General features: G+C 44.3%; 1 protein-coding gene across 4 annotated transcripts in view; it reads left to right on the plus strand.

Annotated features, from left to right (window-relative positions):
* The window catches only part of LOC124788328 (FAD-linked sulfhydryl oxidase ALR), a 416232-nt gene that overhangs the window by 141378 nt on the left and 251075 nt on the right, over positions 1 to 23779 (plus strand). Inside the window, exon 5 of one of the 4 annotated variants that reach the window (XM_047255570.1) lies at positions 2208 to 2611. The exons of 2 other annotated variants lie outside the window; for them this stretch is intronic. In XM_047255570.1, coding sequence (XP_047111526.1) covers positions 2208 to 2524 — 317 coding nt within the window. In that variant the 3' untranslated portion in view covers positions 2525 to 2611. Of the gene's footprint in view, positions 1 to 2207; positions 2665 to 23779 lie in introns of those variants that run through there. One more of the 4 variants, XM_047255571.1, reaches the window with a different exon arrangement.

Here is a 23779-nt window from a genome sequence, read left to right on the forward strand (position 1 = left end):
TCAGTTTTAGATTGTCATTTTTATTTTGAAGTTAAAGCCGTGAGGTTGTCTTTCAGTTTACATGACTGAATTTTCCAATTGCGATTGTGATCAATTAGCCAATTCTACTGTATCATTTAAACATGTCGCACTTATTTACAAATGCTGCGCACGACGATATGGAATTTCTTTATTGGCTTTGTAATGGAAACGCTGCTGCTACTACTTGTAGAGTATACATCATAGGGTTTCCTAACCGCAGAGTTCCAGAATCAAGAGTGGTTACTCTTTCTTTTCCCTAACTGCATTAGACTAGATGCAGTACCCAGCAGTCACATTTCATCTGAAGGTGTAAGCAGTGGATGTATTACATTGACAGTAAAAAAATCGCAACACCAAGAAATAGTTAATCTAGAGCAACGAAATTTCTGGAACACATTTGTCTAGGCAGCATTTTTAAGTGATTAACGTAACAATATCACAGGTTAATGTAAGCACGAGATAAGCCATTGCAAATGTGAAATGCTGGTACATTAATAACCAGTGCCAGACTGTTGAATGCAAGAATGCAAACGTGCATGCATTGTGTTATACATGTGTCGGTTGTCATGCCTGTTGCACTTGGTCGGTCAATACAGGGACGGTAAATACTGGTTGTCGATAACGTTGAAGTTGCCCAGTGATGTCACACACGTGCTCGATTGGAGACAGATTTGAAATGAAACAGGTTTACTGTTACCAGTCACTGTTTATTTATCTCCACGACGCGTTTCAAAGGTTCAAACCTCCATCATCTGGTTGATTTACATTTGTTAATATGACATTTGTGTGTGTGTTGTGTTACGATTTTTTGGAGGAGCTTGTGGCACTGTCTAATGGAGAAACAAAACACTATTTCAGAACATGGTTTTGGGTTTCTTTTGACAAAAAGTTAAACGTGAAGTACCTCCAGTGGTCACAGGTTCTTTTCACAGTCGTAACACATCACATGCATACTGTCATATTTTGTAAACAAATATGGCGTCGGAATCTATTGGGTGCATGAATCGTATAGCAGATACGATTCACGCACACAATAGATTTTTCTAAATACCGCCACAGCGTAGTTTGGGAATTTGCCGATAGTCTGCGCCAGTCGCAAACACGGAACTGCCGCACCAGTGGATCGGCTGTCCTACAGAAGGGGACAGCTGTTTCCTGAATGGGCCTCCCCGATCATCAGATCTCACTCCGTGTGACTTTTTTTCTGTCGGGACACATTAAAGCTCTGGTGTATGTACCGCCTCTGCCACGTGATGCAGCAGAGCTCCGGGAGAGAAAACGGGAGCGACTGCCATAGTCGACGATGCCGTGCTGGGACGGATGTGGCAAGAACTCGATTACCATATTGACGTCTGCCGGGTCATTCATGGTTCGCATATCGAATGTTTGTAGAAAAACAGTTTTGAGTTTCTCTTCAAAATGCAGTATGTATGATATACTGGGTGGTTATAATTAAACTTTCCCTATTTAACACGTTATAACATGGAAACTAATTACTGTACGAGTACCAAACTTGGTAGATTTATGTCCAGAGTATGGGGTGCATGATTTCCGTGCGTCACTGTGCTACCGTCCGCATCCAATTATGGCCACCAGGTGCCGTGATCAGTCATCGTGATTCATAGTCTCACGCATCTGACCAGTCTCAGTGCACTCCCGTCGTCAACTGCACGGAAGGTGCTGCGATCCATTCTCAAATGGTACCTGTACAAGATCCATATCGTACAGCAGCTTCCACCACGGGACGCACAACGACGTGTTGAGTTCGCTCTCCACTTCCTCGCAAGAACTGCAGTTAACCTGGACCATCAAATCAAATGGCTCTGAGCACTATGGGACTTAACTTCTGAGGTCATCAGTCCCCTAGAACTTAGAACTACTTAAACCTAACTAACCTAAGCACATCATACACATCCATGCCCGAGGCAGGATTCGAACCTGCGACCGTAACGGGTGCGCGGTTCCAGACTGTAACGCCTAGAACCGCTCGGCCACCCCGACTGGACCATCCTATGGACAGGCGAAGCTCATTTTTCTCTGACGGGTGAGGGGAACACAGAATTGCCGAGTGTGGGCATCTTCACCTCCATTTACTGAGCATGAAGTTCCTCTGTATGGTTAACGTGTCGCCGTACGGAATGGCTTCACGCTTCAAGTTCATGATTGGCCCATTCTTTTTTGAACAGGTTGGCGCTCGAGGACCAAAGACGTGCTGTGTGATTGGCCAACGTTACTGCGATATGCTTCACCAGACTGTCGTACCCGTCGTACAGGAGAGAGGCGCAGTGAACTCAACAACTTTCGTGCAAGATGGGCCCCACCGCACATCGCTCGTGAAGGTCACCTGCTTCTTCGAAACACATTTCGAAACGATCGAATTATCAGCCGATCGTTTCCAAATGCTTTGCCGGCACGGTCACCTAAGATTTCTTGTGATGTCTGGTTGTGGGGCTACCTGAAGGACAGAGTTAGCAGCGGAACATTTAGACATGTGCTGATCTGAAGCGCAACATACCAAGAGAGTTAGCCAGCGTATCTGCGGACATGCTTCATTCCGCTGTGCAAAACCTTGACACAATATTACATTGGAATATGTGTGTGTTTTGAAGCATATATTCTGTAATCTATGTAATATATATTTTTTTATAAACGTAATGATAGGGAAAAGTTACAGAAAACTCAAAAGTTATATAGGTTTACATATATTAAAGAAAGAGGTACATAAAAACAAAAAAAAATGTTCAAATGTGTGTGAAATCTTATGTGACTTAACCTGCTAAGGTCATCAGTCCCTAAGCTTACACACTACTTAACCTAAATTATCCCTAAGGACAAACACACACACCCATGCCCGAGGGAGGAGTCGAACCTCCGCCGGGATCAGTCGCACAGTCCATGACTGCAGCGCCTAAGACCTCTCGGCTAATCCTGCGCGGCGCCTAAAAACACGCCTGTATTAGAGTGAAATGTTGTCAGAATATCAGAGAATACGGTGAGGAACTTTCGGAGATAGATGTTCCTCTTAGATGTTTTAGAAATAATATACATTTAAATTTATCTTGGGTAGCAGGTGGTTTGCTGGGTCTGTGCAAAATGTCACGTTACGGATCCCTAGGTCGTATTTTGGGCCCCGCTAAGTTCTGTCAGTTCACTTCCTTCACCTACGACAATTTCTGGTGTTAAAAATGCCAACTTCTCCGTGTCGCCACTCTTTGTTTAGGTCCCCACATAACTGGCTGGGTCAGTCAGTTCAGAGGTCGGAGGAAGGCAACGGTACATCATTTTCATCAGGACCACGCCTAGTAAAGCACTGTCGTGCTCAAACCAACGTTCGAGTTGACGACAGTTGTACTTTTAGGTTGAAGAGTCTGCTCATTATAACGCTGCGTATTCACACGAGATCCGGCGTCAACGGATAGCGTCGTTTTGATGCTCGTTACAAAGAAAATATAGTTAAAAGTATAATTTTATGGACCCATTCGAAATTAGTAGCTCCTGGAAATACTGATTATTTTTCGTGTTTCCCGTCCACACCCACGAAATAGCCTTAAAATGAATATCACGTCAGGTAGCTCCATGCATGGACTGTGTATATGCAGTTACAATTTTAACATCGTTCAGTTTGTCATGAAAATCGAAACATTTTATGTTGAAAATGAAATATCAGACAAATAGTATTTCTTAGAACAGACTCCAGCCACATGCTACGTAAAGAAATAGACCCTGAATCGCCGCTAAGGATGTTCCACTTGCCGGCACCAGCTGTTCCATGCTATTTGCACTGTCTGAATAGGCACAAGGCACTGTCGTAAGAGTACGCGGTAGCATTTGGTCACTACCGAAGGGGGTGCCATATGACAAGGCGCTCTATTCTAAGTGATTTCAGTGCAAGCATCACGTGGACGATAACTATGAAATATTATGTCCGTGCCATTGTAGCCACGTGGACTACAAAAATGTAAGTTCCCAACATAGAGCAGCATCGGACATTACAGAAAGGTTAGAATTACTGCAGCTGGCAAAGCAGAAAAAAGAAGAAATGCTTCACTGAGAGGTCATCCACCATTAGTTCTATCAGGAAGTTCGGAATAGTGCCGTTGGGTCGGCTGTACATTTACTCCAGTGAACTTAAAGAATCGCCTGTTCCAAGATAAGGATGAGAAATTTCCAGTTACGCTCTTGGCGGGAGAGTATGTGTGATAAAAGTATTTTGCTTTTTAACTGAGGACTGAACGTTAACAAAGAGTTCAAAAAAAACGTTCAAATGTTTGTGAAATCTTATAGGACGTAACTGCTAAGGTCATTAGTCCCTATGCTTACACTCTACTTAACCTAAATTATCCTAAGGACAAACACACACCCATGCCCGAGGGAGAACTCGAACCTCTGCCGGGACGAACGGCACAGTCCATGACTGCAGCATGTAAGACCGCTCGACTAATCCCGCGCGGCAACAAAGAGTTCCAGAAACTGATATTTTGAATGCAATTAACAATTTTTGTGCGTTTCTGGATTCGTACTGGAGGTTTCTGATTGAATGCCAGATGCTCCCCTTGTATTTCTGTGTGTTGTCCATTTTCTCCTCCTTAAGGAACTTTCAAGTTTTACTTCTTTTCCTCTTCAACATTTACAGCTTGTGGAGTAATTAGATCACAAGAAAATATTCGGTCCGAACTATTATCTTTAAGCTATCGTAGGCTACCGCATCTAATGTTCAGTAAAATGTTTTCGAGGAGTGTGAACGCGTCGTCATGTCGATGTGTAGGCCATCGCTGCTGCCACTGTTTAAAATGGCCTTCCAGTGTCTTATATTTACTGTCTGATATTTGTGTCTGTCTTCCACACGGCACTGGCAGCTCGTGCAGCAGGATTAGTATGCAATTGGCGCACGGTTCCAATTGTTGTACTTCCTTGGCATCAGGAAGAGAAAGGTGAATTCGTGTGGCATGGTTGGTCGGAAGAGCCCCAGGGATACGTTCAGACTCCCAATTGCAAGGTTCAAATGGCTCTGAGCACTATGGGACTTAACATCTGAGGTCATCAGTCGCCAGGAACTTAGAACTACTTAAACTTAACTAACCTAAGGACATCACACACATCCATGCCCGAGGCAGGATTCGAACCTGCGACCGTAGCGGTCGCGCGGTTCCAGACTGTAGCGCCTAGAACCGCTCGGCCACACCGGCCGGCTTCCGAATACTGGTTTGACGCAGTTCTCCACCATGGTGTGTCTTTTGCAAGTCTCGTCACCTTCGCATTGCTACTGTGCCCTACAACCATTTGAATATACTTACAGTAGCCAAGCTTTGGTCTCCCTGTCCAATTTTCATCCTTCCACACTTTCGTCCATTACCAAACTATTTCTCTATGGCTCATGACGTGTTTTCCCAACCTACTTCTTATTTAGCCAGTCTTTTGCTCCTCAATTCACTTAATTAGTTATCCGAGAAATCTGCCTATCTTCAGCCTTCTTTCGTAGTACCACATTTGAAAAAGTTGTCATTTTTCTGCACTGTTTATCGTCCACGTTTCAGTACCGTACAAGGCCACACCCTAGCAAAATATTTCTAGAAATGATTTCCTAACATCTTAATTTCAATTAGATGTTAAGATGTTTGTCTTTTTCAGAAAAACTTTTCTTGCCCTTGCAAGCCCCATTTTGTATCCCTTCTAATTCTGTCGTCGTAGATTACTTTAGTTCCCACATAGCAAAACTCCACTGCTCTTAGTGCTCCTAGGGGATCACCGAGCTTGAAGTCCCCATCCAACGGACCGATCACTATGAACGGAGAATATGATTCCCCCCATGAGACTGTACAGAGATGTTTGGAAAGTAATACACGGCACTGGAGCAAAGTCTGGTGATAAGGAACTGTACTCTGCTGTCACTACTACTGTTTCCGGCCAGTTACCAGCGACGAAAATTTCTTTCATAGCCAGGATTCGAACTAGCTACCTCCGAGCGTAGCGCTGTCGTTACTAAAGCCGCCATCTCACAGGACGGGAAAGCGGACGTGGACGAGATGCTGGCCATGTCAGAGCGTGGAATTCCACATTCCACTACACTGCGGAGTACCAGCTTAAAGAATCTGGCGTGTCAGATTTTTGCGTTGTGGTCAGGAATGTGACAAATGAGGTGCGGCTTCGCTTTACGTCACAAGCAGAACATAGGATCCGTCACATGGTGTTGCTTGTAACATCGTATTTTGTGGAGTTTCTTTCTCTTAGAGTACATGGTAGGAGTATATAAGCTGTTTCTAGTAGTATATAAGCTGTTTCAAAGCATCAGCAAACTGAGGCTCTCTCGAAAACCGGTCGTTTTAACTACGATTTGCTGTAGTAAAATGACAGTAAACTACTCATCGGTAGGTAAAGGCTTTCTGCGGATGGTATTTTTAGTGTTATAACGTGTGTGCTACGAAAGTATACCGTTTCATTGATACAGTGCAATGATAGTCTATCAACAGGGGGTCTTTTTCGTACAATTTGCTTATTAAATGTCAAATAATTGTATTTGTGTATAGTCTTTGGGCAGTGTATGGCGTATACGGAGGCACGTTTGCTGTGACGGGGCTGTAGCGTGGAATCAGCGTCGCGAGCTGTTGAGTCTTGTGGAGAAAGGTGGCAGGTTCGCGTCCACCTCCATCAACGCTGTTTTTTCGCGAAATGTTTTGTAAAAGATTCCGGGTCTTTCTTATTCATTTAGTAGAAGTATTATTTCAAGAGCCGACGTTATTTATTATAAATTATATGCTTTCTGTAATTCTTGCTTCAGAGGCCAGCACCTGGAATGTTTCTCCCCTGGCCAAAAATCTTAGACTGCCAGGGTATGTCTGAAAGTAAAAGGAAGTTATACACTTAGCGTTTTTGTCATATGAAACTTTCTGTAATATATATATTTCTAGATTTATGGATTTGGTCATGTGTGTATATTGCCGGTAAATATCTTTTTTTCGGTGATGGTGAGAAGCTTTGAAAAGATCTCGTCTTCCATTGGAATGAAATTACGAAACGAATCTCGATCTTGAAAGCTGTGTGATGAAGTAAGTTATTTCACAATTTTGGTAGTCAATGCGACATCGAGAATAAGGATATTATGCATGCGCAAACTGACGTTAGAGACTGTACCTTAACTACATTCAATTTAAAACAGAAAATGAGATGAAAATTCAGTTGAGTTAACGAATAGCTTCTACTAATCTCTGATTGTTGTACAGCATAATGTAGTTTTTCAGTACCAGTAGTTCGCTATTCAGACCATCGACGAGTCCAGGATCATCTTCGAGATTTTCTCCGCTCTTCTTCTACAGAATCTAACAAAGTTAAGGCAGATGTTTTACGCGCGTCCATTCTCGTTAAGAAATGTGTGGTTTGCGAGCCAAATAAAGCCGACAGCTGCCGCTGGAGAGCGCGAGAAGGCAAATCAATGATGAATTCTTCTCGGGTTATCAGCCGAGTGGTGGCGTCGTCTTGTCGCAACGTTCCAATCGGTTTCGTACCGATCATCATCTTCACCAGAAGATGATGGGTACAAAACTCATTGAAACGTTGCGACAAGACGACGCCACCACTCGGCTGATACCCGAGAAGAATTCATCAGTGGAATACGCTGAGAAAGACTGCAATCGCAAAGGTAAATCACGTTAACCAGCTCGTGCCGCATTCCAACGGCACTGTCTCGCTTGAGGTCGGATGTCCCGTCCGCGTCCAAGCCAACGTTAGCTGCCTCGTCCCGTGTGGGGACGGCGTAAACTTGCCCTTACGACATCCGCTCCGGAGGCTGTCGTCATGCGAGTGGGCCCATGCAAACGAGTTTTTGGAGTAGGGTCGGTGCATATCCCGTTTTGGTATATCGGGCAGACTAATCTTCAGTGACACCTGCCTGTGTAGCGGTGTGGCGCCTGCCCTTGACTTACGCGCGATTAGCTGGCGCCGGCAGCAGCAAGTGCGCCGGCCGAGCTGGCGAGGCGAGGGACGGGCAGCGGCTGTTCCCGCCGCGGTTATCGCTGATTCGCTTTAAATAGCCCGGCAGCCGGCCAGTTGGGCTAATTGAGACAACTCGGCCACGGCGCGCCACGCTTGGGTGCCTCCTGTCACACGCCGCGCGCTCCTCTCAGCAGTACCAAAGTACGTCTTGTTGTAGACTCCCCCGCCGTACGCTGCTGGTGAAAAGCTCTCGGGTTTCCTGCCGGGTTTCAGTGCTTCAAAGCCGACATTTCAGTGAGTCCCATCCTTATCAACCTCGGGCTCAGAGTCAGAAAATTGCGAGCTGTTGATGACAACCCTCTTTTTCTGTAAAGGCTTAGATCTTTGGGCTGTCCGTTCAAATATTCTCCTGGGTCAAATACTAGTGATATGTCTTCCTGACAGCCTTGTATGGCGTCGATCTGAAACACAGGTAAAAAGTCACTTTAGTACACTGGAAGGAACAGTATCTTTCCGTCAACAGACATAAAGTGTCGGGAGGTACAGGATGTCTATTCATGTTCACATTGGACTCGCATTCACGAGGATGACGGTTCAGATCCAGATTTAGGTTTCCCGTGGCTTCCTTAATCGTTCCACGCAGATGCTGGGATCATTCCTTAGAAAGGGCACGGTCGATTTCTGTCCCTATCCTTCAAACAATCCGATCTTGTGGTCCGTCTCTTACAGCTTCGATATTGACAGGACGTTAAACTGTAAATCCTTGCCGGCCGTGGTGGGCGAGCGGTTCTAGGCGCTTCAGTCCGGAACCGCGCGACTGCTACGGTTGCAGGTTCGAATCCTGTCTCGGGCATGGATGTGTGTGGTGTCCTTAGATTGGTTAGGTTTAAGCAGTTCTAAGTCTAGGGGACTGATCACCACAGATGTAAGTCCCATAGTGCTCAGAGCCATTTGAACCATTTGTAAATCTCCTTTCCTTCAGTTTATATTCTTATTTGCGAGTGATGTAGATTCTTCTGTTGTTAGTGTGTTGGTGTTGTGGGCTTCAGTCCGAAGACTGGTTTGATGCAGCTCTTCATACTACTCTATCCTGCGCAAGCCGCCGCTTCTCCGAATAACTAAATCAACCTACATCCTTCTGAATCTGCTTGCTGTATTCATCTATTGGTTTCCCTCTACAATTTTAACCCCCCCCCCCCCCATGCATTTCCCACTAGTACTAAATTGGTGATCCCTTGATGTCCCAGAATATGTCCTATCAACAGTTACCTTCTTCTAGTTAGTTAGTGCCACAAATTTCTTTTCTCCCCAATTCTATACACTACATACACATTTGTTAACTGATCTACCCATCTAATATTCAGCATTCCTCTGTAGCACCACGTTTCGAAATCTTCTGGGTACACTTCATATAAACATTTTCAGGAAAGATTTCCTGACGCTTAAGCCTATATTCGATGTTAACAAATTTCTTATTCAGAAATGCCTTCCTTGTCGTTGCCAGTCTACATTTTATATCCTCTCTACTCCGGCCATCGTCACTTATCTTACTGCCCGCTCATCTACTACTTGAAGTGTCTCGTTACCCAATCTAATTCCTTTAGCGTCACCTCATTTAATTCGACTACATTCCATAGTTGTTGTTTTGCTTTCGGTAATGTCCACTTTACATCCTCCTTTCAAGGTACTGTCCATTCCGTTCAACCCCTATAGCCAGTCCTTTGCTGTCTGTGACTGAATTACAATGTCATCTGTGGGCTACAAATTCTAAATAATAACCATCTCGAATACTGCTTCTTAATCTAAAGATAATCCTCACTAGGAATTATGTTCACTACTCAATGTAACCATTTCTATTTGTCACGAGGAAGGAACTGAGTTATGTGATGCAATGGTATCACTGACTTTCTATTCGTGAGGACGGCAGTTCAGATACCCGTGTGGCCACCAATTTTCAGGTTTTTCATAGTTTTCGTCAATCGCATATGACTTAAAACGCCAAAATTGTTATGTTGAGAAGGATATGGCCGATTTCCTTTCCAATCCTTCCTCGATGAGACTTTGCGCTCTCTCTCTCTCTTGGGCTCCTTGTCGATGGGACGTTAAGTCTCAATTTTACTTCTTCCGTTCGTCCTCCAAATCATGACTCCTGACTGTTGTCCTCAATATCCCTCTGTTTCCGATTGACACACTGATACCGAATTTATAGTAGGCAGGACACCCGGGGAATTATACTTTGTACACTCCGCTTTTGTTGTATGTTTGTGTATTTGATTTTACGTTATGAATGAGTAAGTTTCCTAACTTATTATTGGTTGAGAATGCAACTGTTACATATGTTTTTTCTGAAACGGTTGGCGACTGTTTGTGATATGGGGCCCAGGTACTGGCGAATATTTTCTCTTCTTTCCCACTGTGTCCATTCGTTGTCTTGCTTTTGTGTATTTGTCTGCTTAAACTGTCAATTGTTTTGACAATGCTCTTTATTCTATCTACCTCATTCTTGGCGATGTTCTCTTCCAAATCAAGGGAGTGTACTCTGTGTAGCATGGACCTAAATGCAGCATGTTTCTGTGTGGTGGGATGGCATGATGAGTTGTCCAGTGTTATGTCTGTGTATGTGCGTTTTCTGTTTGTGCTGAACTTGGGTTTTTGTTCGTGGTTGGTGATTTTAAGATCCAGGAAGTTTATGCTTTTGTTGTCCTCGTGTTCTATTGTGAATTTTATGCTTTTGTGGAAAGAATTGAATACTGCTAGTAGTTCTTCGAGCTCATCTTTAGTTAATATACGGCGAAGCTCGTTGAAATGGGAGGGCTGCTCCTCAGCTGTATGCGGAGCGTTTCCCATATCGCCAGACAATTTCGCAGCCCCTCTTTGCTGTGCTGTGCCTTTGAGATGGTTACATTCACCAACGGCAGGGCCGACTTTTGTGCTCCGCGGCGGCGCCCCTCACCAATGTTTGAAGGGACTGTACTCTGTACAGTGGAAGAGGAAATGACGACGACTTCCAGAAACAGCAGACACATTGAATGTGGATCATCAAACTGTGTGGTGTTTTCTGTTTGAGCAGCAGCTACATCCGTGCCATTCCGGGAAGTTGGGGGCAATACAGCCACAGGATTTCACGTCACGGGCCCACTTCCGTAGGTGTTTCTTGCACCGTTGTGTGGACGAGTCCGACTTTTTTACGGTTGAAGCCAAGTTCACCAGGGAAGGAACTCTCAATTCCCACACCAGACATATGTGGACTGATGAAAACCCGCACGGTCTGCCATGAGTTTCAGGAGCGATACGGTGTGAACATTTGGGCAGGGTTTCTGGATGGACGTGTAATTGGGCCACACTTTCTTCCATCACACCTCACGGATGCCGCGTAGTTGTGATTCCGTGAGGGCGTACTGCGTGGGCTCTTGGAAAACGTGCCACTGCCTGCGCGTCAAAACAAGTGATTCTAGCTCGATGGCGCACCACCTCATTTTTCAAGTACGGTCTGAGATTATAGGGACCAACGATTTCGGCAACAGTGGATAGGTCGTGATAGCCCGATTGCTTGGTTTGCACTTTCTCCCGGCTTTAACCCACTAGAGTACTATCTGCGGGGTCACGTGAAGCCCTTGATTTACGTGACCCAAGTGGCATCCTGGGAAGACCTAATGGGCGCTGGTTATGGATGGCTGTGGCGAATGCTGAAAGACCAGGCATTGCTGATCGTGTGTGCTGGACCATGGTCCGGAGAAACCGTATCTGTGCTGACGTCGGTGGTTGTCACTGAGAACTCTACTTGATCGAGCATCGTGTATTGTGGTATTCTGCGTGTGGGGTGTTGTGGTATTCTGCGTGTAGGGTGAAAACGGTACCATTACGGACACGAGTTTCTGTGCTAAGCTTAACCGTCTTGGTCCCCTCTGCAAGCCCTCAAAAGTCTGTAAAGGTAACTTAGTTACACCCTGTACACGAATGATGTCGTTGATAACATCGTAGTGAGGCTGTTCCCAAACGGTGCTGTTATCTGTGGGAAGGCTGCAACGCCAGAACACTAGCGAAACGAAGGAACACCTGCAGAAGATCGAATGGTTCAAATGACTCTGAGCAGTATGGGGCTTAACATCTGAGGTCATTAGTCACCTAGACTTAGAACTGCTTAAACCTAACTAACCTAAGGACATCACACACATCCATGCCCGAGGCAAGGTTCGAACCTGCGACCGTAGCAGTAGCGTGGTTCCGGACTGAAGGGCCTAGAACCGCTCGGCCACATCGGCCAGGTACCTGCAGAAGACCTGTAATCGGTGGAGGGAGTGGCACTTGAGCGTGAACGTAAATAAGTGTTGAGTTCTGCGCATAAACAGGCAGAGAGATACGTTAATGTTTGACTATGCTATTTGCCATAAACCACTGCAAACAAAATGCGTATGAGTAACCATATGGAGCAGTCGAATGTGGAGTGAACGTATAAAACTAGAAGGAAAAGCAGATGCCAGACGGCCTCACTGCAAGAATCATACGGAAGTGTAATTCATCCACGAAGGAAGTGGTTTACAAAGCACTTGTTCGACCGATTCTTGAGTATTTCTCATCAGTCTAGGAGCTTTATGAGGTTGGATTAATAGAAGAAAAGAGAAGAGCGGCACGTTTCGTGATGGGATCGTTTAGTCACGTGGGAGCCTTAGGGAAATTCTCAAGAAACTCCATTGGGAGACGCTACAAGAGAGGCGTTGTACATCACGAAATAGTTTAATATTGAAACTACAAGAGACGAACTACAGATAACAGTCTAGAAATACATTACTTCCTCCCACATACGTCTCGCGAAATGACCACGACGAGAAAATTAGAGTAACTGGATGTCATTCAGAGCTTTAGCGACAGTCGTTATTTCCATGCCACAATCTCTAATGAAACACGGAAGAAGGTAAACGTCGGTAGTACCAGAAGATACAGTCCGCCACACGCCGTAAGAGCTATCTTCAACACGGGGCGAGGTAGCTGACGGACACTTACACGTGGTCATTGGCGCTAGAAGTAAACGCGCAAGACGCGCCGCCTGCGTCATATGGGACGCGCTGGTTAACTTGTTTGGGGTCGCAGCCCTCTCCAATTGCAGTTGTCTGGCTCGCAAATCAAACAGTTTGTTTACGAAAATGGGCGAGCGTAAAATTCGTACGTTGTCCTTGTGCTAGTCCTGATGTTCTGTCTGTGGAATACATACTTAAAGACTTCAATATCAATGAAAATGTTGGGCCTGTAAGGCAAAATGGATTGTTCCACGTCTAGTCAGTAAAGACATCGCATTTCGATAGTTCCATTACAAATAGTGCGATACAAATTTACAATGGTCTTCCAGTTAAGTTAAATTTATTTCATCATTCCCAATGTTTTGTAAAACCCTGAAGTCCTATTTACTTGATCCCTGTTTCTAGGTGCGCGCACGCGCAATCATAAACAATAAGTCTGAAGGAATTAGCGAATTATTTATCCCAAAATATAGAACGCTTTTCGAATGAATAAATATACACGGAATAGCAATCGAATCAGGCAAAGACGTAGAAACCAACCTTGCAATTCGTTGATCCATGTTCCCTGGCCCAACATACTCCTGAGATACAGCACACTTACGTTTTCATAACATAAAATATTACAGCACATACTGATATTAAAGTCACAGAACACATTCGAAAACGTAAGGTGCAAAGAAAATGAAGTAGCAAGATGCGAAACAGCCACACACTAGTTCGTAACCCAGCGCCTCTGGCCACTAGACTACATGGAACTCGTGCAACACAATACTAAATGTTTTCTGTTAAGATTTCCTGAAATCTTAAATCATCAGTATGTTTTTAAGCGACATTTAACTATCACAAATCGTAGGAAAAACAACGCGCTTTTGATTAATCTTCGATGTGCCGTTGCCATGAAATAGCATACGTTCATAACACGCTAGTTATTAAGACGAGAAAAACCAAATAAGAAAGATCTTTAACGACCAATATGACGTTTTCCGTCATTTTATTACAGCAAATATCAGCAATAACGTTGTGTTTTCGAGGAATCCTCAAACGTGCCAGTGCTTTGAAACGGCTTATATTCATAGTACATAAGTTACAATGTAAAACCCATCAAATATGGGCTTAAACTGGAAACGACGAAATCCAGTACGTGTGTTCAAAGTTCTGCTTGTGACGTAGAGAACATTCGCGCTCCTATTGCTATACCATTCGACTGCCAATTTTATTTCAGAAACATTAATATTTGATCAGTCTTAGTCAGAAGCAACAATGTGAAAATATTTACCGCCGTTTCGTTTTCCGAGGGGGGTCTGAGGAGAACGGGATTGCAGGGTTGGGCATACAGGATTATTCGTAAGTATCTCTAGGGCTTCAGAAGACGACTGCGCAAAACCTACAAGACATACTGAAAACAGACACACATCAGCGGGTAAAGCATCTCTCAACTAAAGATGCTCCATATGGCCATCGTTTATAGTGTGGCAAGCGTCAAATCGTGTGTGCAAGTCGCCCACTGGATGTGCCCAGGAAGGCGAGAAGGCAGCCCGCTTTGCGAATCTGGTAATTGTGTTGCCTATCTGCAGGTGCGATGTGTGAATACGAGACGAGGGTTAACAATGAAACTTGAGGAGAACATAGCCCAGAGGTGCAATCTGCAATTATAAGAATTCTGTTAACCACTAGTAGTCTTCCCTTTATCAGTGGGACACGGATACAAAGCAATAACATGCAACAAATTAGAATTGGTTCTCTGACATCCCATCTGGGACATACATTGGTGTCCAAAATTAAAGCATCGAACTGCTATTTCTCCGTCTTGTTCTAATTCACAGTGTAATCATAAAAATTGTCAACAGATGTCCGTTCAATCGCCTTGTGCACGGAAGATGGCATTCCGGTCAACGGACAACCATGTCAATGATGACGTCAGGGCACCTATCAAACTCGGTATTGTTTGCTTGGTAGCCCACATCCAAAATCGCTGTGTATACAGTCACCGACGGTGCATTATGGCACAAAGAAGACGCCTACCAGACACTCTGCGGTGGAGGGCCATAGGAAGAATGGAAGTAGGACAGTCGCAAACTAATGAGGCCCGATGGCTTAATGTGAATCGTTCTGTTGTTTCTCGGTTGTGGCAACAATTTATAGAGACCGAAACAGTCCCCCAAAGACCAGGGCAGAGCCGAGCACGTGTGATATCAGAGAGCGAGGACCGTTATTTGTATGTAAGGGCACGATGGTTCCGCCTTAGCACTGCACGGTAACTGGCATCTGACCTCGCAGCACCCACTGGACGTGTTGTATCGAGACAAACGTTGTCCAGAAGGCTTCGGCAGAGTGGCCTTTATTGTTGGAAACGTGCTGTATGTGTACCTCTGATGCCTCTTCACAGCAGGGAACGTCTAGAGTGGGGTCGTCAGCATGCCACCTGATCAATCGAACAATGTGCCAATGTTCTTTTCACAGATAGTGGCGATTTGGTCCGGAGAGTGATTCTCGACGCATTCGCATCTGGAGGGAACGTGGAACACGATTTCTAGACCCGAACATTATGGAAAGAGACCGATATCGAGGAGGATCCCTAATGTTGTGGACAGCCGCGCGGGATTAGCCGAGCGGTCTAAGGCGCTGCAATCATGGACTGTGCGGTTGGTCCCGGCGGAGGTTCGAGTCCTCCCTCGGGCATGGGTGTGTGTGTTTGTCCTTATGATAATTTAGGTTAAGTAGTGTGTAAGCTTAGGGACTGATGGCCTTAGCAGTTAAGTCCCATAGATTTCACACACATTTGAACATTTTGAACAATGTTGTGGACAGGGATAATGTTGACCACATGAACACCTCATCACGAGATCTTATAGGTGAATCGGCAAAGTTTAACTGCTGTCAGGTATCGTGACGAGATCTTGGGACCTTCAGTGTGGTTGTTGCGAGGCGGTGCGGGCCCAGACTTCGTACTGATGGACGATAATGATCGACCTCGTAGAGCAAAAGCGGTTGATGTTTACTTGGAAACGGAGGAACATTGCACTCGTGGCGTGGCCTATACGCTCTCTCCATTTGAATCCCAAAGGGCATGTCTGGGGTGAAACGAAATGGAATGTCGTGTGGCTAGGGTCTCCCGTCGGGTAGACCGTTCGCCTGGTGCAGGTCTTTCGAGTTGACGCCACTTCGGCGACCTGCGCGTCGATGGGGATGAAATGATGATGATTAGGACAACACAACACCTAGTCCCTGAGCGGAGAAAATCTTCGACCCAGCTGGGAATCGAACCCGGGACCTTAGGATTGAGATTCTGTCACGCTGAGCACTCAGCTGGGGTGCACTAGGGTGACGGGTTGCATCACTTCAGCATCCTCCGAGCACTCTCCAAGACTCGCGAGCAGCTCTCCGGGAAGAATGGGCGTTATTGCCTCAATGAGATTTCAAGCCTGTATTGCTGCGTGAGCACTCCCTATACAGAGCACATTAACCAGTTGTCGGAATGTTTGTGCAACTCCGTTAAGTCGGAAAAAACGAAGAGCATTTTCATTTACCGTTATGCATGTTGCAGTTGTTTACGTGTATTCTTTACATTGTTTCCACTGTACTGTCACTTGTTTACACTGTTTTTGGCAAAATAAACACAATCTTGCAAAATTTCCGTTTATTGCTTTAATTTTGGACAATATTGTGTATGTCCCGTAGATAGTCAAAGGGTTAAGTGTTTCGTTGCACGTTAGCGGAAAAATCCCAGAACTTAATTTGGTCTTTCACGGGCGTTTGTGTTCCCTCAACTTGAAACAAAAACAACAGATGTCACAAAACTCGTGTACCTGCACATTCGCGTTTCATGTGATTAAGGTCTGCGGATTGTAGATGTGGATTCGGGCCACCGTTTACGGATGTTGCATTTTCCACACGCGTCAGTGAGGAAACGCAGCGCGCAGCTGCTGCCTGTACTGCTGGACGGTGAGGAGTGGCCGCAGTTGACTCTGTGGCGCACAGGGGGGCTGCGGGGTAGCCGGAAGCTTGATAAAGGGCCAGCGGACGCGTGTCGAGATGATAGACGCGGCCAGGGCGGCTGGCGGCTTCCTGCGGCTCGGGTTGCCCGGCGGCGCGGCGCGGCGCGGTCACGTGGTCAGCTGGAGCGGCGCTGGAACGGGAACCTGTCCCGGGCGCGGGCAGCACCTGCCTTCTCTGGCCTGCTCTGGCCTCGAAAGCGCCGGCAGCCTACAAAGTAGCCGCAGCCGGCAGCTCTGCTGCCCTGCCGGCGGCACCTAGTCTCCTCTGCACCTCCGTCGATACTCTGCAAATCACTGTGTTGGTGCTTCTTCCCGTCCCTTTCGCGTATGGAGCGCGGGAGGAATGACTGTTCAAATACCTCCGAGCGTGTTGTAATTAATCTCATCCTCATGATCCCAGTTGGAGCGATACGTTCGGGAATTTAGTTTGTTCCTAGAGTCGTCATTTAAAGCCGTTCGCTGAAGCGTTGAAAATAGGGTTTCTCAGCACTGTTTACGTCTATCTTAAAAAATCTGCCAGTTCAGTTCTGTTCTCCGGGCTGTCCAGTACATCCGTCGCCATCAGGGGATACAGTATGTTATCTGCTCAGATTCGCTCAGCTCTCTCCTCAGTCATCAAGTGGCGTTCCTCTGGATCCCAGGACATGTTGGTATCTGTGGAAATGAGGCGGCTGATATAGCGGCTGTAATGGTACTTGAATTACGTAACCATAACGGCACCTCACCTGAACCTCTCGATACCAGTAATATTCTACTGTATTTCTGTTAACTACTTAACATATTTGTAAGACAACATTCAGATTTGATTTCATTTGTGATACATCGATATGTTTATATTGCAATGATATTATTCTTATGTGTATTCTTTCTTTTGTCACTATGATCTTTGACGTACTGATTTTTGGGGCGCGTAAGCGGTTATTAGTTGGTTGTTAACTTGTTAGAGAGTCGGACCTTGGAAAGGTCAAGTGTTGGACGTCATGTTGGAAAGACGCATAACGTAGTCCGCTTATAAAATGTGTACTCTAACAGTGACTGTGAGAGAGATTTTTTCAAGTATGTTTTGTATTGTGAAGTGATGTTTTGTGGTTACGTGATATTGCAATTAAAAGGAAGTGTAACTTAAATTTGGAGTGCTGATTGCTTTTTTTACATCACCATTGTCCTGCAAAAGTGTAATCTTCAAGAATGATTTGTGAAACGCATCTACAAAACTTTTGAATATAGCGGAATAAAACCTAGGCCTCTTTGCATCCGAGCTTGGAATCATAACCACCTAGATTTTCAACGATTGAGCCATGATTTTACGACGAGACCAGTGTGGGAAACACAAAAAGATGAATGCCTAGTTTTTTTATTATTACGTGGAATGACTATTAACTGTGCTCTAATGACACCTGCCACATAATATGACTGATGTTGCCCGAAAATGTAGTATTTAGCAGCGTGAGCAACACCACAATCGTTATTAAAATTTTGACCTTTGTTGTGGTAGGGTTGTTAGACGGCCAAGGCAGCAGCCTCTCTTCTTCAGCCTGCTATTCGCATTCTTCCCTTCGCCGATTTACGGAGTGTTTTATGTCGTCGTGTTGCTCTTTTATGGCACGCACATTGGTCGACACTTCCCAATAATAAATTGCGGGACGTGAAAGTTCTTCCCTGTGCTTGGACCTCTTCCTCCCGAACTCGTCGACGGGAGGAGGTAATTTTAACTAGACTCCGGTTACGGCACTGTCTTTTTAGCCATCGACATCTTTTAAGTGGCGATCCTCCACCATTCTGTCCCCACTGCTCTCAACTGTGGACGGCGAGACACCTTTTACTTGAGTGCCCCTAGTTTACTCCGTTACGCGCCCGTCTACAGCTGTCGCCTGATATATCTTCCATTTTAGCAGATGACACGCGCTCAGCCGATCGCGTTCTCGAGTTTATTAGTGCCAGTGTGATGACATCAGTCATTTGAAGCTCTTTTTGGGGCAAACAACCACCCTTCTATAGTGGTTTTTAAGCTTTCCTTCTGTTTTGTTTCCCCACGTTTTTGAGTTTCGCTCCCATTGCTGCTGGTTTCCAGTTTCGTTTTTTTTACCTTTTCCTAAGTCACAGACCGGGCGGTAATGACCGTAGCAGTTTTGCGCCCTAAAACCATAACAAAAAAGTTCAGTTCTTTCAATATCTTTGCTACACTCCCCAGCGGGCGAGACAAACCTGTAACCATTCGTGCTGCCGCTTTCTGTGTTGGTGTATGTGATTCACTTCAAAGACTGGCTTGATGCAGTTCTTCATGCTATTGTATCCTGTACAAGCATCTCCATCCGAATAACTATTGCAACCTGCATCCTTCTGAATCCCCTTACTGTATTCATCTCATGGTCTCCTCCTACAATTTTTATCCTTCACATTTCCCTCTAATACTAAATTGGTGATCCCTTGATATCTTAGAACGTGTCCTATCAACCGATCCCTTCTTTTAGTCAGGTTGTGCCACAAATTTCTAGTCTGACCAATGCTATTCAGTACCTCCGAATTAGTTACATGACCTACCCAGCTAATCTTCAACATTCTTCTGTAATACGACCTCTCATAAGCTTCTCTTCTTGGGTAAACTGTTTATCAAATGACTCTAAGCACTATGGTACTTAACATCTGAGGTCATCAGTCCCCTAGACTTAGAACTACTTAAACCTAACTAACCTAAGGACATCACACACATCCATGCCCGAGGCAGGATTCGAACCTGCGACCGTAGCAGCAGCGCGGTTCCGGACTGAAGCGCCTAAAACCGCTGGGTCACAGCGGCCGGCAATATTGTAGTCATAGGTGCGTTTTGTGAAGTGCAAAATGTTACATCTCTGAACATTTAAAATGAATTTCAAACCCTTGCAATATTGTGTGTTACGGTATACAGGGGGAGTCAGCTAAAACTTGCAAATCTTTTATTACGGGAATGGTTCAAGAAACCGAAACGAGGCTTCCGGTGTACGGTAAAAGGAAGAGGAAACGTAATTTCGTTCAGGAGTAGTACTCTTGACTCTTGATCAAAAAAGATATTGGAGCAAATGCTTTTTTATGGAGCGATGTGCTCTTTTTATGGGCTTCGAAAACACGAGTGTAGTGATACAACGCTTGTTAATGTTGGCGTTGCAGGTTTTTCGCAAAGGCAATAGAGAAAGGTGCTCAAGTTGAAAGGCCAGAATCGGCTATTGCGATGTACAAACTGCCAAATACGGCTGTCATGGCTTGTCATGGACTGTTGATTTCCACAAAATATGTTTTCTTAACACTTTGGACGCAATTTTTTTTACAACAAACAGTGACAAACCTGTCGGTATGTACTCTTTGGGAATAACAATGAATACAACTGCGGTATTTGTCTTTTTTAAGTCTACCATGAGGGATGGAGTGGTAAATATTGATCCCAATCAATCAGAAGAGAAACCATCCCACATCGTAATTCCAGTCGTTTACATCAGTAAGTGGGTCAAAACAATCTATTCATTCTCTCAGCGAACACACGGGCACCGAAACGGAAGATAACAGAAGGCCGAAATACTGAATTCGGTCTTCCGAAGTTGTTTCACCGCGGAAGATCGTAACACTGCCCTCCATTCAGTCGTTGTGCGAACGTCGAAATGGCGGATATTGAGATAACCGATCGCGGACTTGAAAAGAAGCTATAATCGCTTAGTAGTGGAAAGGCTTCAGGACCAGATGAGATACCTATAAGATTCTATAAAGATTAAGCGAAAGAACTTGGTCCCCTTCTAGCAGTCATTTATCGTGATCGCTTGAACAACGAAAGGTACCTAACGACTCGAAAAAAGCGCAGGTCATTCCTGTTTTTAAGAAAGGCCGTAAGACAGATCAACACAATTATAGACCTTTATCGTTGACGCCAATCTGTTGTAGCATAATGGAACATGTTTTATGCTCAAGGATGGAAAATGAACATCTCCTCTATAAAAATGAACATGGCTTCCGCAGACAGAGATCCTACGAAACTCAGCTCGCTCTGTTCCTCCGTGAGATCCACAGCGCAGTGGACAACGGCGCTCAGATTGATGCCGTGTTTCTTGATTTCAGTAAGGCATTTGACACCGTCCAGCATTGCCGTTTAATTACAAAATATACGAGCTTACGCAGTATCGGAGCAGATCTGCAATTGGATTCAAGACTTTTTCGCAGATGGAACTCAACAAGTCGCTCTAAACGGAACTAAAGCGACAGATGTAAAGGTAATATCCGGAGTACCACAGGAAAATGTGATAGGACCGTTGCCGTTTACAATAATATAAATGATCTATTATAAAGCGTCGGATGCTGTTTAAGACTATTCGCAGATGATGCAATTATTTGTACGAAAGTAGCAACGCCAGAAGATAGTGAGAGTTTGCAGAACGACCTGCAGAGAACTGATGAATGGTGCAGACAGTGGCAGTTGACCCTGAAAGTAAATAAAAGTAACATATTGCGGATACATGGAAAAGGAAATCCACTACTGTACAGCTACACTACTGATGACAAACAGCTGGAGACAGCGTTTGCCGTAAAATATCTAGGCGTACCTATCCAGAGCGACCTTTACTGGAATTACCATATAAAAGAGATAGTGGGCAAGGAAGACATATATCACTGCACTCGTGCTTTCGAATCCCATAAAAAGAGCACATCGCTCCATAAAACAAGCATTTCCTCCAATATCTCTTTTGATAAAGAGTCAGGAGTATTACTCCTAAACGAAATTACGTTTCCTCTTCCTGCTATCATCGGAAGAATCTTAAGGAAATGTAACTCATCCACGAAAGAAGTGGCTTATAAGGCGCTTGTTCGTCCGAATCTTGAGTATTGTTCAACTATCTAGGATCCCTAGCAGGTAGAACTGATAGAGGAGATAGAGAAGAACCAACTAAGAGCGGCGCGTTTCGTCAGGGTATAGTTTAGCTGGCGAGAGAGCGTTACGGAGATGCTAAACAAACTCCACTGGCAGACGTTACAAGAGAGGCGTTGTGCACCACGGAGAGATTTACTATTGAAGTTTCGGGACAGCATTTTTCAGCAGGAGTGAGACGACAAATTACATACTCCGACATACATCTCGCTTATTGACCACGAAGAGAAAATTCGAGAGTTAGAGCCAATACAGAGGCTTACCGACAATCATTCTTCCCACGCACTATTCGCGAATGGAACAGCGTTGGAGGGATCAGATAGTGGTACCGAAAGTACCCTCCTCCACCCAATAAGCAGTTCTCATAATATGCGAAGATCAGCACATTCCTCAAGCTGGGGAACTATCAAGAATGGGGTTCCACAAGGGTCGGTCTTGGGTCCTTTGTTGCTCTTAATATATATTAATGACTTGCCATTCTATATTCATGAAGAGGCAAAGTTAGTTCTCTTTGCTGATGATACAAGTATAGTAATCACACCTGACAAACAAGAATTAACGGATGAAATTGTCAATAATGTCTTTCAGAAAATTACTAAGTGGTTCCTTGTAAATGGACTCTCACTGAATTTTGATAAGACACAGTACATACAGTTCCGTACAGTAAATGGTCTGACGCCATTAATAAATATAGACCTTAATCAGAAGCATATAGCTAAGGTAGAATATTCAAAATTTTTTGGTGTGCCCATTGATGAGAGATGAAATTGGAAGAAACACATTGATGATCTGCTGAAACGTTTGAGTTCAGCTACTTATGCAATAAGGTTCATTGCAAATTTTGGTGATAAGCATCTTAGTAAATTAGTTTACTACGCCTATTCTCACTCATTGCTTGCATATGGCATCATATTTTGGGGTAATTCATCACTGAGGAATAAAGTATTTATTGCACAAAAGCGTGTAATCAGAATAATAGCTGGAGTCCACCCAAGATCATCCTGCAGACATTTGTTTAAGGATCTAGGAATAATCACAGTAGCTTCTCAGTATATATACTCTCTTATGAAATTTGTTATTAACAACCAAACCCAATTCAAAAGTAATAGCAGTGTGCGTAACTACAATACTAGGAGAAAGGATGATCTTCACTATTCAAGATTAAATCTAACTCTGGCACAGAAAGGGGTGAATTATACTGCCACTAAAGTCTTTGCTCACTTACCAAATAGTATCAAAAGTCTGACAGATAACCAACAAGTATTTAAGAAGAAATTAAAAGAATTTCTGAATGAGAATTCCTTCTACTCCATAGAGGAATTTTTAGATATGAATAAAGAAAAAACCAAACAAAAAATTATAAAAAAATTATAAAATAAAAAAGTTGTTATATTAACTCAATTATGCTGTTAAATTAACTTAATCATGTCATGTATTGGAAAATTTGACTTGTTCCACATCATTACGAAATATCGTATTCGTGATCCATGGAACTAGTATTAATCTAATCTAATCCAATCCACCAGGAGGTGGCTTGCTGAGTGTGATGTGGATGTAGATATACGAGTGTCACTTAGAAGGTTAAATATGAGTGTGTACAAACGTTTGAAGTAGTTCTCCTAAGCCCCTTCTTATACACTATCGTTACAGAGTTTTTTCCTAAGCCTCTTCTGATACACTATCGTTACAGCGTTGACGCGCTTTACCAAATATGTCTGACAAGGCCGCGCGCAGAATCGCGAAAAAATCTAGGAGTATGCGTACCGAGCGATTTGAAGTGGAACGACCATAGAAAACTAATCGCAGGAAACGCAGATACCAGGCTGAGATTCATCGGAAGCATCCTCTGAATATTTAGTTCACCACAAAGGTAGCTTACAAAACTCTCTTTCGATCATTACTTGAATACTCCTTGTCAGTCTGGGATCCGTACCGGG

This window comes from Schistocerca piceifrons, chromosome 3 (genome assembly GCF_021461385.2).
Source record: "Schistocerca piceifrons isolate TAMUIC-IGC-003096 chromosome 3, iqSchPice1.1, whole genome shotgun sequence".
NCBI classification, from domain to species: domain Eukaryota; kingdom Metazoa; phylum Arthropoda; class Insecta; order Orthoptera; family Acrididae; genus Schistocerca; species Schistocerca piceifrons.